General features: G+C 33.8%; 2 protein-coding genes across 2 annotated transcripts; one reads left to right on the top strand and one right to left on the bottom strand.

Moving 5' to 3' along the window:
• The first annotated feature begins 1,501 nt into the window (after positions 1 to 1,501).
• LOC128161258 (peroxisomal acyl-coenzyme A oxidase 1-like) lies at positions 1,502 to 8,587 on the top strand. The gene is made up of 14 exons (XM_052824511.1): positions 1,502 to 1,743; positions 2,685 to 2,847; positions 3,475 to 3,635; positions 3,711 to 3,818; positions 3,952 to 4,071; positions 4,317 to 4,432; positions 4,755 to 4,924; positions 5,365 to 5,527; positions 6,145 to 6,335; positions 6,489 to 6,641; positions 6,753 to 6,858; positions 6,952 to 7,098; positions 7,588 to 7,794; positions 8,269 to 8,587. Exons 1-14 carry the CDS (start codon positions 1,617 to 1,619, stop codon positions 8,338 to 8,340), a joined length of 2,004 nt encoding a protein of 667 aa, XP_052680471.1. The 5' UTR covers positions 1,502 to 1,616; the 3' UTR covers positions 8,341 to 8,587.
• A 1,955-nt stretch (positions 8,588 to 10,542) lies between these two features.
• On the bottom strand, positions 10,543 to 13,992 carry LOC128186367 (endoribonuclease LACTB2-like). Its single transcript, XM_052856173.1, has 7 exons — positions 13,826 to 13,992; positions 13,026 to 13,189; positions 12,592 to 12,715; positions 12,188 to 12,290; positions 11,728 to 11,952; positions 10,954 to 11,035; positions 10,543 to 10,837 (listed from the first exon to the last, which is right to left on the bottom strand). The coding sequence occupies exons 1-7, from the start codon at positions 13,957 to 13,959 to the stop codon at positions 10,776 to 10,778; spliced, it is 894 nt and encodes a 297-aa protein (XP_052712133.1). The 5' UTR covers positions 13,960 to 13,992; the 3' UTR covers positions 10,543 to 10,775.
• Positions 13,993 to 14,150: the final 158 nt, after the last annotated feature.

Raw genomic sequence — 14,150 nt, 5'->3', positions numbered from 1 at the left:
TGTATGATGACATGATACCAAATAAATCTACTACTACTATCGACATAATAGATATACATACACGCATAACATATATTGATAAATAAATTAATACACGTAATCAAATATACACAAAACCATCACATTATTATCATTATTATGTTAATCTTTAAATTCTTCAATTATAATGAAATCAACATGAGTATATTTTTTTTACTATTTCAGTTACATGTATACTGTATCGATCGATTAATTGCCGACTAGTTTAAATGCTCTGGCATCGCTTGTTCGTGTGTAAACACAATTATTGCAGGCATGTAGCTTCAGGGGAAGGGGGGCTGTCCCTTGCATTTTTTTTTAACACAGCAAACATTTTTCTGAAATTTACATATAAAAACCGAATTATCAAGGAGTTGGACCCCTCCCAATTTTTTTCGAAGCATGTAAAAATAATGATATTAACAGTGAAATTGAAGTTATAGATAAACGCATACTCCTACCCCCCCCCCCCTTTCCCACAAAGGATTAGGATTTTCGTGTTTGCGAATTAATTTGTTTTCTTTTATTTAAAAAACGATGCCTCGTGTCTGTGTCTTGTGATTATTTATTGATTTAATGTATGTGATTATGTAAACAATTTTATATCAATTAGATAAAACGATACAAATGTAAGTTATTTTATTACATTAGAACAGTTTTTACAACAACATGTACTTCAATTCTTGTTACGATTTCAAGGTACGTTTTTTCTTACGGAAAACGCACCCTAATTTGTCGGTACGTGAATCCTGACCACCACTCCCATCCCCTAAGGACCTCCCCCACTCCCCCACCCCCCCCCCCCCTCCCATCTTGAGAAAAAGTCTGGATCCGCGCATGAATACGTTCCCTATATCTCAGGGTACGTTTTCTCCAGGTTACGTTTTCTCCAGGGTACATGTACATGTACCTCTTTGCACGCCATCTAGCGTTAATCCAGTGCATGACTGTTGGTTTAGCATCGGTGATCGTTTGTTTTGCATCGAAGCCTGTTGATTTTTCAAAAAAGGCTGTTGGTTTTGTTTTAAGTTGGTGAGACTAGTACTGTTACGAATTTTACCATGTATTAAAAAATTAGTTTTTCGTTTTGCATTAACGTCTTTGTTCCCCTTTCCGCCGCCCATACTAGTATAACTGAATATGAATTTAAATATAAACAACAAAAGCTGTCATTGAGGGTCAAATGAGCTATAAAGATATCGACCATTTACGGAAAAATCAATGCGTAACCGTTGTGGATAACCCGGTTACGTATTCACATCAAAAACTGGTTGCGTATATTACATTTACATCATAGTCAGGATATAAAACAAATAAATACACATACAAAACAATTAACTGCATGCAATTCAAACGCCATCTTCTAACTGTTAAAACGCTAAATATCATTTTAACTGTAAATTAATGCCGATTTAACCAATGCTAATATTGTTTAAATCCTGGTGAGCTTTAGATTACGTTTACGATTTCGTATTTGTCATTCAGGCCACAGGCATTGAGGGATATCTAAATATAGGATTTTAATGTTCATAGATTAGACCTGTATGTAAACAACTGTCATACGATAAGTATATGATATCATTACGGTGCATGCACGTATGGAGGCGTCCTCTGAAGTAAACTCTGACTTGGCCAGAGAGAGAAGCAGGGCCACTTTTGACAAGGAAAACCTGACCAACTTTCTTTATGGAGGACCCGCGGCTGTTCGGAAGAAACGGTATCTTGGTAAGATAGTTAATGGGTTAATGAATCGGGGTCAGAAAACAGAACGATGTCCACTGTTAATAATATTAGCAAATCCCATGTTATACGCGATTAGACATCTTTTAAATTGTCGCGTTTAAAGAAAACAAAGTTCTGCACGTGTATTTGATTTGTTATGAAAACAGAAAGGAACGACAACTCTTCAAGACTTTAATAAAGCGTTGCGATCGTCTTCTTATATTTGGGTGAACAGCGATGTGATGAGCTCTAAACATATTTTCAAAGTTAATATATAAACTAAATTTATAACATAGTCATTATAATTTTGTTTAATTTTGTTTATTTATATCAAACACAAAGGTTTTAGTTTAAACACTTTTTAGCTCACCTGAGCCGCTGTAGAGTTGTTGGCGTTGTTGTCGTATAAAAGAAAAAAAGCACGACATTATACGTACTTCTCAAGAAGTTAATTGGCTTTTGAAATATGTGACAATGAAAGATAGTATACAGAACTTTTGGGTTAGTCATTTTTCATCTATGTTGGTCAAAAAGAGGCAGGCAGAGAGAGAGAGAGAGAGAGAGAGAGAGAGAGAGAGAGAGAGAGAGAGAGAGAGAGAGAGAGATTCAGGGAATATATATATAGAAAAGAAACAATGAAAACAGAGGCTTTAGTTAATGAAAACTTATATGAAATCAAGCTTTTATGTTGATTTTTTTTTTATTTAATTGTTTAAGCGTGTGTTTTCCTAAAGTTAAAAATTATTACAAGAATAATGATGATTATTTTTAACATCAGATTGAAAATTAATAAAAGCCTTTCTCTGCCAAAAGGAGCTTATTGTTTTAATCACAGGTTATCATTTCTACAAGTACAATGTACTTACACACTTGAAAAAAGTACTGTTTTAATCCATAATACGATCTAGTAAGGATTTGAAATAAAGATGAGCAAAAATCTTTAGAAAACATCATCAAACAAGACCCAGTTCTACAGAGAGGGCGACGATGGGCATTCCAGTCCCGAGAGGAACGCGCCGACACAGGTGTGTGGAAACACCTGTATGTGGACAAACTACAGGCGGATCTAGGAGTGACTGATGTCAAGGAGCGGGCGTACCTCCGAGAGTAAGACAGTAAAATCAAAGTGTAAAATCAAAATCAAACTACAGGAAATGCTATCGTTACTTATTTGTACATGTGCCACGCCTCATACAGACTATACTATTGTGATGACTGTGAAAGACTTTTATGATATATCAGACTTTCAATTCATACTTATTTTTTAATTATATACATCAAACCGTTCAAAATGTTCAGATCACTCATATGAACAAACCCACTGCAATAAACCTTAACCAGTGAGTAATTTCAACTGTAGGGAACATTATGAATCTGAGTATTTTTCAAAGACTAATAACATGCGTTACGCTACGTTAAAATTGATATTGATTAAAGCCAAAAAATGCAATAACTGCTTATCTATTTATCATATTTAACAGTTTATCAATATATAAAACGTTGCACATGCATGTTGGCAAGTCTCTAAATCCAAAAAAGTACATGCATAAATATTGTATTGCAAGACATTTACATATAGGTTGAAGTGAAATGCAGAATTTAACGACTTCATTTGTTTTAGAACACTTGGATATCTAGTATAAAACTAAAGCGCAAATAGAGAAACTACTACCACACGCTTCATCCAATCTTTTAAAAAATTGTATCGATATTATATCACTTTTGTTCACTTAGTGCGGCAGCTGCACACGAAGGATATGTACTGGGTCTCCACTTCGGTATGATCATTCCAACAATCAAAAACCAAGCCTCCGAAGAACAGCAGAAGAAATGGTTACCGATGGCAGAGAGCATGCGCATGATTGCCACGTATGCTCAAACAGAGTTGGGACATGGTTGGTGTTCATAATTTTTTAGCGTTCTGAAGAAAGGATAAATATGAAAATGTATATTAACGAATGTACTTTCAGGAACGTTTATACGAGGTTTGGAGACCACCGCTACTTATGACCCGAAAACGGAAGAATTCATCTTGAATACCCCAACATTGTCAGCCATTAAGTACTGGCCTGGTGGATGTAAGGCTATTGAACCTAACCTTGAGTTTCTGCCAATTTTAAAAGAATTATTATATTATACGAAATATATATACGAATGAGGTACTTTAATTACTTACTGTGCATTCTGCATCTTCATTCTTTCAATCAATAGTGGGTAAAACCGTTAACCATTGTGTGCTAATGGCCCAGCTGTTTACTGAGGGGGTCAGTCGTGGAATCCATATGTTCATGGTTCAAGTCAGAGACTTGGATTCCCACCTACCTTTACCAGGTCAGAGGGCCTTTTTCTAACAGCATCGAAAGTTCTTTTTGTTTGAAAACTAGATCTGAATCCTTCCTAAACAATCAGCAATTAGAAACAATTTGAATCTTCAGTTTGCCTTAGTGCTTGCTTTTGTTCTAATTTCAGTCATTTAATGCAAAAATGAATGACAAAGTCTTTAATATCTTTTAACTACTAGTATATTTAATAAAGACGCAATTTTAAGTGTAATTATGATAGTATTTCACCAACAGGTATAGAAATAGGAGATATAGGACCCAAGTTTGGATTTGAAGAAATGGACAATGGCTACTTAAAAATAGACAACGTTCGCATTCCTAGAGAGAATATGCTCATGAAATACTCAAAGGTAATATCTGAAATTTAATAAAGTTTCCTTTTACTAATTTGATTACACCCAACGGATCTTTGATTCTATCACAGTATTAATTTGTCCTGCCATAGAAAAGAAATTGGAAACTTTTGCGGATATCCCGATTTTTTTTTCATGGGCAGAGGTCCAGAGTCTATTTTCATACTGAACTTTATTGTGTTAGTTTAATATTTTTGAATTTCTCAATTTTTCGGTGTGTGTGTGTGTGGGGGGGGGGGGGTCTGTGCCCCCTTCCCACCACCCGCGCATGTATGCATGCAGATATTAAACATTGTATTATATATAATGTTACATACAGGTCTTAAAAGACGGAACTTACCAACAACCTCCCAGTGATAAGCTAGCGTACGGTTCAATGGTGCTCTTGCGGTGCAGTATTACTGCTAGTGTGGCCAAATGCCTTGCTGAGGCATGTGTGATATCCATCCGGTACAGCGCCGTGCGGCGGCAAACAGAGATTAGCCCAGGGTAGATAATTATAGCTTAAATTTTTTTTAAAAACACATTTTACATCCTCTAAATCGAAACTTACTTATATGAATATAATGATTGGATTTTCCAATAAACACGAACAGCAAAGATTTTTTTAAATCCATTTTCTATATATTCCTGCTCCTCGAGAAGCATTTCCAATGGGATATTGTATGTGAAAAATGTTGTTTTGGTCTGTCAATCAGTTGGGTTTTTTCTGTCTATCATATTGGTCATTTTTGTTAAACTACCAAATGATCGAATGAAAGGCCAGAGGTCATTACATGTATTGGTATAAGGTCATGGTCATAAATTTATGTTGTACTTTACCAATGTCGGGGCGATATTGCTTTACAAACCCATATATATAAGCTATAGTGATTAATAATCATATTTAGGGTATACAGTGATTGATAGACCTGAATTATTTCAAACAGAGGTGAAGAGGCCCAGATCCTTGACTATCAAACTCAACAATACCATCTCTTTCCCCTGCTGGCAACCTCCTTTGCAATGCAATTTGCGGGCAACTTCATAGACGACTTCTACAGGGAGAAATATCCGGACATTGCAAAGGGACGATTTGATTTTTTGCCGCAAGTGAGTCATGAATGAGAGCATAGTGACAGTGCTTATCTTAAATAGTGTGTGTCAAGAAAATTTGATTCGGTTTGATTTACGCTTGTAGGCTTGTATTCATTGATAAATTTAGTTTTGAAAAGTATGAAATGTCGATTTTAAAATAATCGAATAATTTATTACAATTGAAATAGAAAGTATGCTATTCATTTCATTTTCTTTAAAAACTCGAGAAATTCATTGTTTTTAACATTGAAGGCGAATTTTAAATTTGAATGAATCTCGTCTAAATGTCAAAATCATTTCTAAATATGATAGAAAGAGATAACCTAAGCATTTGCAAGCGTTACAATAAACCATTCATTCAAAGGGCTGGATTGTTGTTGTCATAGACTCTATGTATCTCCTTCAGAAAAGAACCCGGTAGAAAGTTACAGGAAAATAATCAAATTTTAAAGATAAAGATGTGGAATGTTTCTTTATACTAAATAATATTTTGTAGTTTTAAAAAAATCGTTTTTAAAAGTTTGAAGTAAATTTGAAGGCTAATACGCATAATATAAGTTAACAACCTAGCCTCATCTCATTGTGACACGTGCTATAACCATTGTAACACATACTACATTAACTATGCTCAGCTTCACGCAATGAGCGCTGGTCTGAAGGCGTTTAGTGCTTGGACGTGTTCGGCCGGCGTGGAGACCTGTCGTCAGTGTTGTGGGGGACACGGATACTCCCACGCTAGTGGACTACCCAAAATCTACGTAGACTGCACCCCTGCCTGTACATACGAGGGGGAAAACATGGTTCTCATGCTTCAAGTAGCCAGGTTAATCATCGATTTCTGGCCCATGCCTATAGTTAATATCTGAATTTTTCGATATTCTTAAAACAGTGGCACTGTTTGAGCAGAACGTTTTCCTGTGAGATTTATTTTTGCTTTTCTTTACTGTTGTCACAAAGTGGCCATTGTTGACTGTAGGTTCCTTATGAAGGAGTATAGCAAACTGATGAACGGTCAACCGTTGTCGAGTGTCGTACAGTTTCTGAAGTGCGACTTAACAAAGAAATCTTGCATGACAGAAGAGGTGGCTTTAAAATGTCTTGTTCTGGCGTATCAACACAGGGTTACAAGGTTGTAATTTTTTTTTCTTTCTTACTATTAAACGCTTCAATCGTTGAGATTCATTTTTTTTAGATAAAAAAGTTAATTCTACGACATGCTTTCATTTATTCAATACAATAGATTAGTGGCAGATGCTGCAAACTGCATTCAAGACATAATAGGTGAAGGCAAAAGTCAACAAGAGGCCTGGAATTCTTGTACTGTTCGGCTATTTTGGGCTGCTAGAGTATGTTTATCCTTTTGTATCTTTCCTTATTTTTACACTAACACGGAAAGATACTTTACTGTACTTATTTTCATCATTTATTTTTTTTTGAAGGCCTTTTGCCATGCATTTGTTGTTGAGAACTTTGTGAACACCGTTTCTGAGAAACATTTAGATGAGAAAACTAGAGAGGTTTTGACTTCATTGTGTCGGCTCTATGGAGTCCATGGCATCATCACAAACCTTGGGGAATTTATACAGGTAGTGTCTTGCGCGTTTGTATACTTTTATCTTCGTTCAAGATCAGAAGATGAATAACTATAGCTATATTAGAACCCCCTTGTTAAATTATTGGCGTTCCCGTTAAAATCAACAACCCGGGAAAATATTGACATAATCTGGCCAACATATTCTTTTGACAATTTACCTTTTATGTTGTCACTTGGCTTTCTTCCGAAATGTTTACAGTCATAAAAAAGTAAGCTTCATTTTCCGAAGTTGGTGAGGGGCAAATAATGAAATATCTAAGGCAAATCAAGCGACAACATTAGAATTTATTGGCATATTTAAATTGTTTTAGAATTTATTTCGAAACTTTTCGATCCGGATTCGTGCAAAACTAAAGATGTCGAGCATATTTTAGCAAAATTTGGCAGCTACGTAATTTGAACACTGCACTGTTAAATGACATAAAAAAATACTTGAATTTACTAGGTAAACAATGTATAACCTTTTTGTATTAATTTTTAGGATGATTTTTTCAATTCCGAGCAAATTCAAATCTTGAGCCACACACTAACAGTATTGTTGAGGGAGATCAGGCCCAATGCTGTGGCCTTGGTGGATGCTTACGATTTCCCTGACACAGTGTTACAGAGCTGTTTGGGGCGCTTTGATGGTCAAGTTTACAAAGCTTTGTATGACTACGCCAAAAGCTCGCCATTAAACGAAAAAGAGGTCAGGTTTACTTTTCATGTCCAAAGTAGTCATTTACTGGAGAGTTCCTATCCAACGTCAGAAATAAATAGCAAAAACTACTTCCAACGGACTTTAACATTTTGTGATTTCGTTATTATATAGGTTTTATTTTCTGTGTTGGCAATTCATATTAAATATGTTAAGTACATATTAATATACATGTATAATATAATAACATTTTATGTGATATACACCACATGTGTCATAACTATACAACGTACTACATCAAAATATATAGGGATCTAGAATTCTTTAAAATGACCCATTCAAGACAGTTTTGTTATATTCTGAACTACATGTATATGCATGTAGTTTGTTTCAACGTTTTAAACTTTTACATTTTACTTTTGGGTGTTCTTTTAAATTCGAGGTTGATAGTTTTATATTTCATTTTTTAGACTCAATTCTACTGCTATGATTATACACGTATAGCATTGTCCATTTTATTTCCAGGTGCTTGACTCCTACTACAAATATATCAAGCCAGCTCAAATGCCAAACAAAGAGCTAATCTCACGACTGTAGTAACCAGTGACTTATATAATTAATGGTTTTGATGATTCTTGAGATCCATTATTTATTTTCATTGTGCCAGAAATGTTCTTGTTGACCAATACAAAACACTCCCACAGTCTGATGATATGCATATCGAAACATATTGTGCATGATTCTGCTACTTAATGAAATATTTGTTGTTATATATTTATACGGTAAATATATTGTATATCCTGATTTTGAAATAAAAAATACTATAGAATAACTCATTAGATAACCTTGTTGATGTTTTCCTTATGAGAACAAAACGATTATTCTATATAGAGATTTTTTATTCATTTATTTTTAAATAGTTCTACGTATTTATTGAAAGTTTATTTCCTTAAAGGGACTTGGACACGATTTAAGATCAAAAATTTTATTTTTATTCTTTATGTATAAAATGGTTAACTGGTGCATTTTAAATGATTGACCACATATTGAATGTTAAAGTCAAGTTACAAGCGAGATACAGAGGTAAGAATTGGTTGTTTTGTAAACAAAGCTCAGTCTTTAATTTAAAAAAAATGTAATGTAGAGGATTACAATTTCTCAGACAAAATGACATGTAAAAACAATTTAAACTAATCCAGTATCTTCATAAATAATATTACCAACAAAAGAAAGATACATTTGATTGAAACTTGCACCAATACAACACATATGTAAAAATGACAAAATTCGAGCCTTGTTTACAAAACAAAGTTTTATGAACTCGTATCTTGCTTATAACTTGATATTTGACTTTCAAATTATGACATAGCATTATTAACTTCTATATTTATCAGAATAAACATTGATAATGGAAAAATAAAATTTGAAAATGTTAAGTCAAATCGTGTCCAAGTCCCTTTAAAGGACTTGGAAATGACAAATCTCTGAACTTTTTGAAACGTCCACGTGGAACTGTTTTTGCACCGTTTTTACTATGATATCCAGGCACCTAAAGTAGCTTTTGCATCTTCAATTATAAAGAGGCTTAAATGAAAAATTAGCATATTTCATGTATTATGTTATTTTTTAATTATTTTTTTTTGGGGGGGGGGGGGGGGGGTGGGGGGGTCTGAAATCCCTATTATACAAACTTAAACGTTAATCATCAACCGTGTGCTATATTACAATAAGTCAAACGTTGCGAATCGATGGGTGAAAAACGCATTTAGGGAAAAATTACATCTATGTGTTATAGGAAGGTTTAAATTTCAAAACTAAGTATTACGGGTATCTGCAATTATGTTCATATGAAAGCCATTTCCGTGCATAGAGAACACCAAACAACGTATGTACTAGATGATAAATCACTGAATGACAATCTAAAGCAATCTAAAGGACTGTTTGTTTTCCTGGTTCACTTGTATGCTTGTACATAAAATAATTAAGGTGACTCCAGTGGCTTTGTATCCGGTTCTTTTTTTACACAGCGTACTACTTTTCCGGTTATAGTTTTGAGCACATCAATAATCATTCAACTTTAAGGTGGCACCTATCGTATTAATGCGGATAAAAGTTCATTATATTCAAAATACTTTCACCGGATAATAATTTTCAAAATTTACACTATTTGACCAAGAAATGTTTTAAAAATTTTTGAAAAGGTAAAAACTACAGATACAAAAGCTCCATCTAGATTTGATCTCAGGACTTACAGATCCATAGGTAACATGCACGGATCTAGAGGGGATCAGGGGGTCCGGACACCCCCCCCCCCCCCCCTCCAAAATTCCAATTACTTTAAATTACATTAAAAAAAATATTTTGATCTGCACATGGATAACGATCAAGATTTGCGCCATGCTGTCAGGCAAAAAATTTGGATTAAAAAAAATTCAAATAATATTTGATTTTATTGAAAGTAGGTCATCATATGGAGGTGTCCCATACCTGTTTAATTATAAATCCTATTCATACGCTTGTGTCCAATTGCATGCCCAACATGCATTAACAATATTTTCTAACCAGCTATATATATAATGCAATCATATTTCACGAAAATGAGGGTTTTTTCAGCTTTGCAGATGAGTTAGTACAATATGTTGCACTTTCAGTCACACTACTTGTCTGTTTTAATATTCTTTGAGTATTATGAGATGATTATTATAGAAAGGGTGTGACTTCAACCTTGAAGACTTGGTTTCTAAGTGAAAAAAGGCTTGTTTTGAAATATCCAAAGAAAATTACATGAAAAGTGTTGGTGGGTTTTTTTTCAACTTTTAATCAAGTTCAAAATAATATCAAATATTAACAGAAATAATTCTACTTATTAATCATCAAATAAAGTGGATACATATGTCTGCCCATAAATTGGTGTCCAAGAATAGTATGCCCCTATGTACAAGTGAGTTTCTCTTGTTGAAACACACCCACAGACACTCAGGTGTCTTAATTAAATAACCACTGGCTGTTCTTCATCATATGGAAAGATAAATCTAAAATTTGCTCTTTGATTGGTTTATCCTCCACACTTCTTCATTGTCTCTTGTTACTGATTCTTGAAAGAAAGAAAGAAAAAGACATAAAGTTACAATTTTGTTAAAATATTTACACAAGATCTGTACTTTAACATGATATTTGTTCCCCTGTTCTATCAGACATGTGTTTACTTGCCAACTCTATTGTCCTTGAGAAGCTTGGTGAGATGGTGATATACATTTCCTGTGGCTGCTCTCTCTAACTCTGGGATCAATTCCTTGACAAAAAAGATAGAAAGGAATTCAAATTAAAGACATCCACAGCTGCCTGTATCAAAAGCTTCATAAAGATCTGATTATCAGACTTACAAGCTTATTTTTATCTAAAAATGCATACTTCCACACTGAGTATGTTACACCATACACTTTAAGCATAAATTATGTACATGTATGCATTCATTAGTTACATGTACATGGATTACAATGTTGTAAAATGTATTTGCTTTTGTGGTAACCATTCCCCATCCTATCTACTTTCAAAATTGGTGTATCAGGACAGCTATAACACTATATTATATTCCCAGATACAAATATTCAATAGATTTTTATCAAAAAGTGGAGAAAAAATTTACTCCATTCTATCATATACTAGTATTAATGTATTATAAACTGTTGCATCTTGGGAATAATATTACATTTGTTTCATAACATCATTACATCTTAATGGATAATGACTAATAATCTTTGAAATTAAAGTAGAATGTAAAAAAGCTTATCGCATGGATTGACTAGTGTAAAGTTGTGCCTGTAGTAAAGTACAGCCTTCAAATTACTGGGTATGCCCTAGGCAGAGGCATATTGATTTGGTCAACTCATATTGGTACATTGATGAAGATATGACCACAATTCTACATGATGCTTTGTCCACACATTTTGTGTAATACTCTAACACTAAGACAAATGCACTCACGTCATAAACATTTTTCACTATTTCCAGTGGAGTGAATAGCTTGTCTGGATTCTGTTTTAACAAGTCCATGATTTGCTTCTCCCGCTTTAGACGATGACTGATGTAAAACTGTAATTTTTCCACTGGATTTGTGATAACTGATCCATGGGCAGGAAATATCACTGCTGGTTTCAAATCTTTCATTTTTTCTAAAGACATCATGTACGTATGCAAATCTTCAAAAATCTATAAAATTTGAAGCAGCATGAATTTAATATTTTTGGTAACTTTTAGTTGACAACTGAAAATTGCTTGGTTTGTAAGCCAGAAAACCACAGTTCATACCCCTAGAAGGGGCAATATATGTCTCGATCTGCCTCTATATTTATTTAAGAAAATCTAATACATGTAATTTAAGGTGATCTTAAATACCGGTAATGTAAAATTAATGATTCTATATGTGTGTGCATGCATATTATACCGATGTAGATTCCGCATATATATTGTCCCCGGAAAATAAGGCTTTTTCTTCATCTAAGAACAAACAGATGTGATCATCTGTGTGGCCTGGAGTGAAAATAGTCCTGAAATTAAAACGAAAGTAAACATAGAGACAGGAATAAAGACATGCTAATGCCTAAGAAGAAAAAAATGTGTGTTTAAGGTAACACTGATGAAAAAATTAGGTAAGTTGGGATTTTTTTTATTTTATCATATTTTTGTTGCATGAAGGCACAAAAAGAAATATAAAATCCTTAGAATGATTGTTTGTGATATATCTAAAAACAAGTTTTTAATGGAAATAATATGAAAATCACAATCGGATGAAAAGAGAAATCTAAAAATGGTAGGATCGGGGCATAAGTGCTTGAATATATCCTTAACCTTAGGGTTGCTCCCTCTGTTTTGTACAGATGACCATCTTCCACAAAATTGCATTTAATAGGACCAAGATCTACTTCTGGCTTTTCAGGTGGTCTTCTAAATTTGGAAACTCTGGATTTTTCATCTGTGGAAATAGTGATTGTGTTAATTCATTTCTCATTTAACAAAAAGATCATGATAATCATTGTGATCAAGATTGTCTTGTTTACCCCTAAGTTGCCAATGTTTTTTTTGTCCCCCTCTGCTTCCCATACACTGGAATTGGAGATCAAGGACCAAAAACATTGGATAGTAAAGAATTAAGAGAAAGAATTAACTTAATTCTCTCATGAATGTTCCATATACATTTAAGTTTAATAATCTTTTAAATTATTACCTGTTGTTGAAGAAAATGATGAACACTTCATCAGTCTTGCACAATAAGGTATACTGACCCTTGATCACATTCCGACAGACTTCAATAGTTCCTCCACAATGATCATGGTGCCAGTGGGTCAGAATTATCTCCTGAATGCTAATCTTGAAGTCTTGCAAGGTCTTCTGCAAATTCTGAATGTAATTTGGTATTCCTGATTCACCAGTATCAATTAAAATTCTCCTGAAATACATATACCAAAATGAATCATTATTAGAATAAATTTCATATCCCAACAATCTTATCTCAGCATTTTGTAATCTAATTTAAACCCTAATTTTTTTTATCATTGACTTTTTTAGGTTTTGACTGGTTTTTCAGGAATTAATATCAACTCAGCTATAATTTATAGGTAGATAAAATGATCTATGGATAAAATGACAGATGCACTCTTACGGACCTGGTTTGTGGCCTGGTCATAGTAAGATTATTTTTTCTAGTTTATAGGGAAAAGAGTATAGGTCAAAATCTATTAAAATAGGACACTTAATATAAAAGCTTTGCTTTTGACATGATTGCATTTTTCACTGGTACAACACTCTGTCATGAGAGTCAATTTTTTTTAATTATCAGATATAATAGCTGAGCTGACATGTAATATTTATTCACAAACAATTAATGTCCACTGCTGTTGCACATAGAGATGACCAAACCAATTAATGTACACTGCTGTTGCACATAGAGATGGCCAAACCATATTTGTAACCAATTTTACAAGTACCCACTGTAACTAGTCACGACCTGACAACTACATAAAAGTTTGTAAATCATTTATAATCACTTATAATCAAGCAATGTTTAAAATAGTTACATTCCTACCTTTCTCCCGTTCCCACCAGATAAGTATTTGTTCCTTGAAGCGTCAGTGGACTTGGATTGCATCCTAATACTCTAATTACTCTGTCTGAAAGTTTTTCAATATTTGGAATGAACGGCAATTTTGGCGTTCCCATTTCCAACCTATAAACATTCAACCACGTGTTTGTCACATGACCGGTTCTTTGACAGTTCGTCCCTAAACTTGAGGGCTTGTATCTATAAATTATAGGTACATGAGGACCTGTGCATATTTTATCTCTTATAACTTTTATTTATTTATCGTAAACTTCCAAGGAAGTTGATCAATCGCGCAATTGTAAATACT

Source organism: Crassostrea angulata, chromosome 1 (assembly GCF_025612915.1).
Source record: "Crassostrea angulata isolate pt1a10 chromosome 1, ASM2561291v2, whole genome shotgun sequence".
Classification (NCBI taxonomy): domain Eukaryota; kingdom Metazoa; phylum Mollusca; class Bivalvia; order Ostreida; family Ostreidae; genus Magallana; species Magallana angulata.
Note: the sequence above shows the minus strand (reverse complement) of the source record. Positions and strands in the feature narration are given on the sequence as shown.

Coding starts and splice junctions, on each gene's coding strand:
- LOC128186367 (XM_052856173.1), bottom strand. CDS start 13,959: ATGGGAACGCCAAAATTGCCGTTCATTCCAAATATTGAAAAACTTTCA. Junction 12,291..12,591: donor ACAGAGGGAGCAACCCTAAG/GTTAAGGATATA, acceptor TTTTAATTTCAG/GACTATTTTCACTCCAGGCC. Junction 10,838..10,953: donor TCTCAAGGACAATAGAGTTG/GCAAGTAAACAC, acceptor CTTTCTTTCAAG/AATCAGTAACAAGAGACAAT.
- LOC128161258 (XM_052824511.1), top strand. CDS start 1,617: ATGGAGGCGTCCTCTGAAGTAAACTCTGACTTGGCCAGAGAGAGAAGC. Junction 1,744..2,684: donor TCGGAAGAAACGGTATCTTG/GTAAGATAGTTA, acceptor AAAAATCTTTAG/AAAACATCATCAAACAAGAC. Junction 6,642..6,752: donor TATCAACACAGGGTTACAAG/GTTGTAATTTTT, acceptor TCAATACAATAG/ATTAGTGGCAGATGCTGCAA.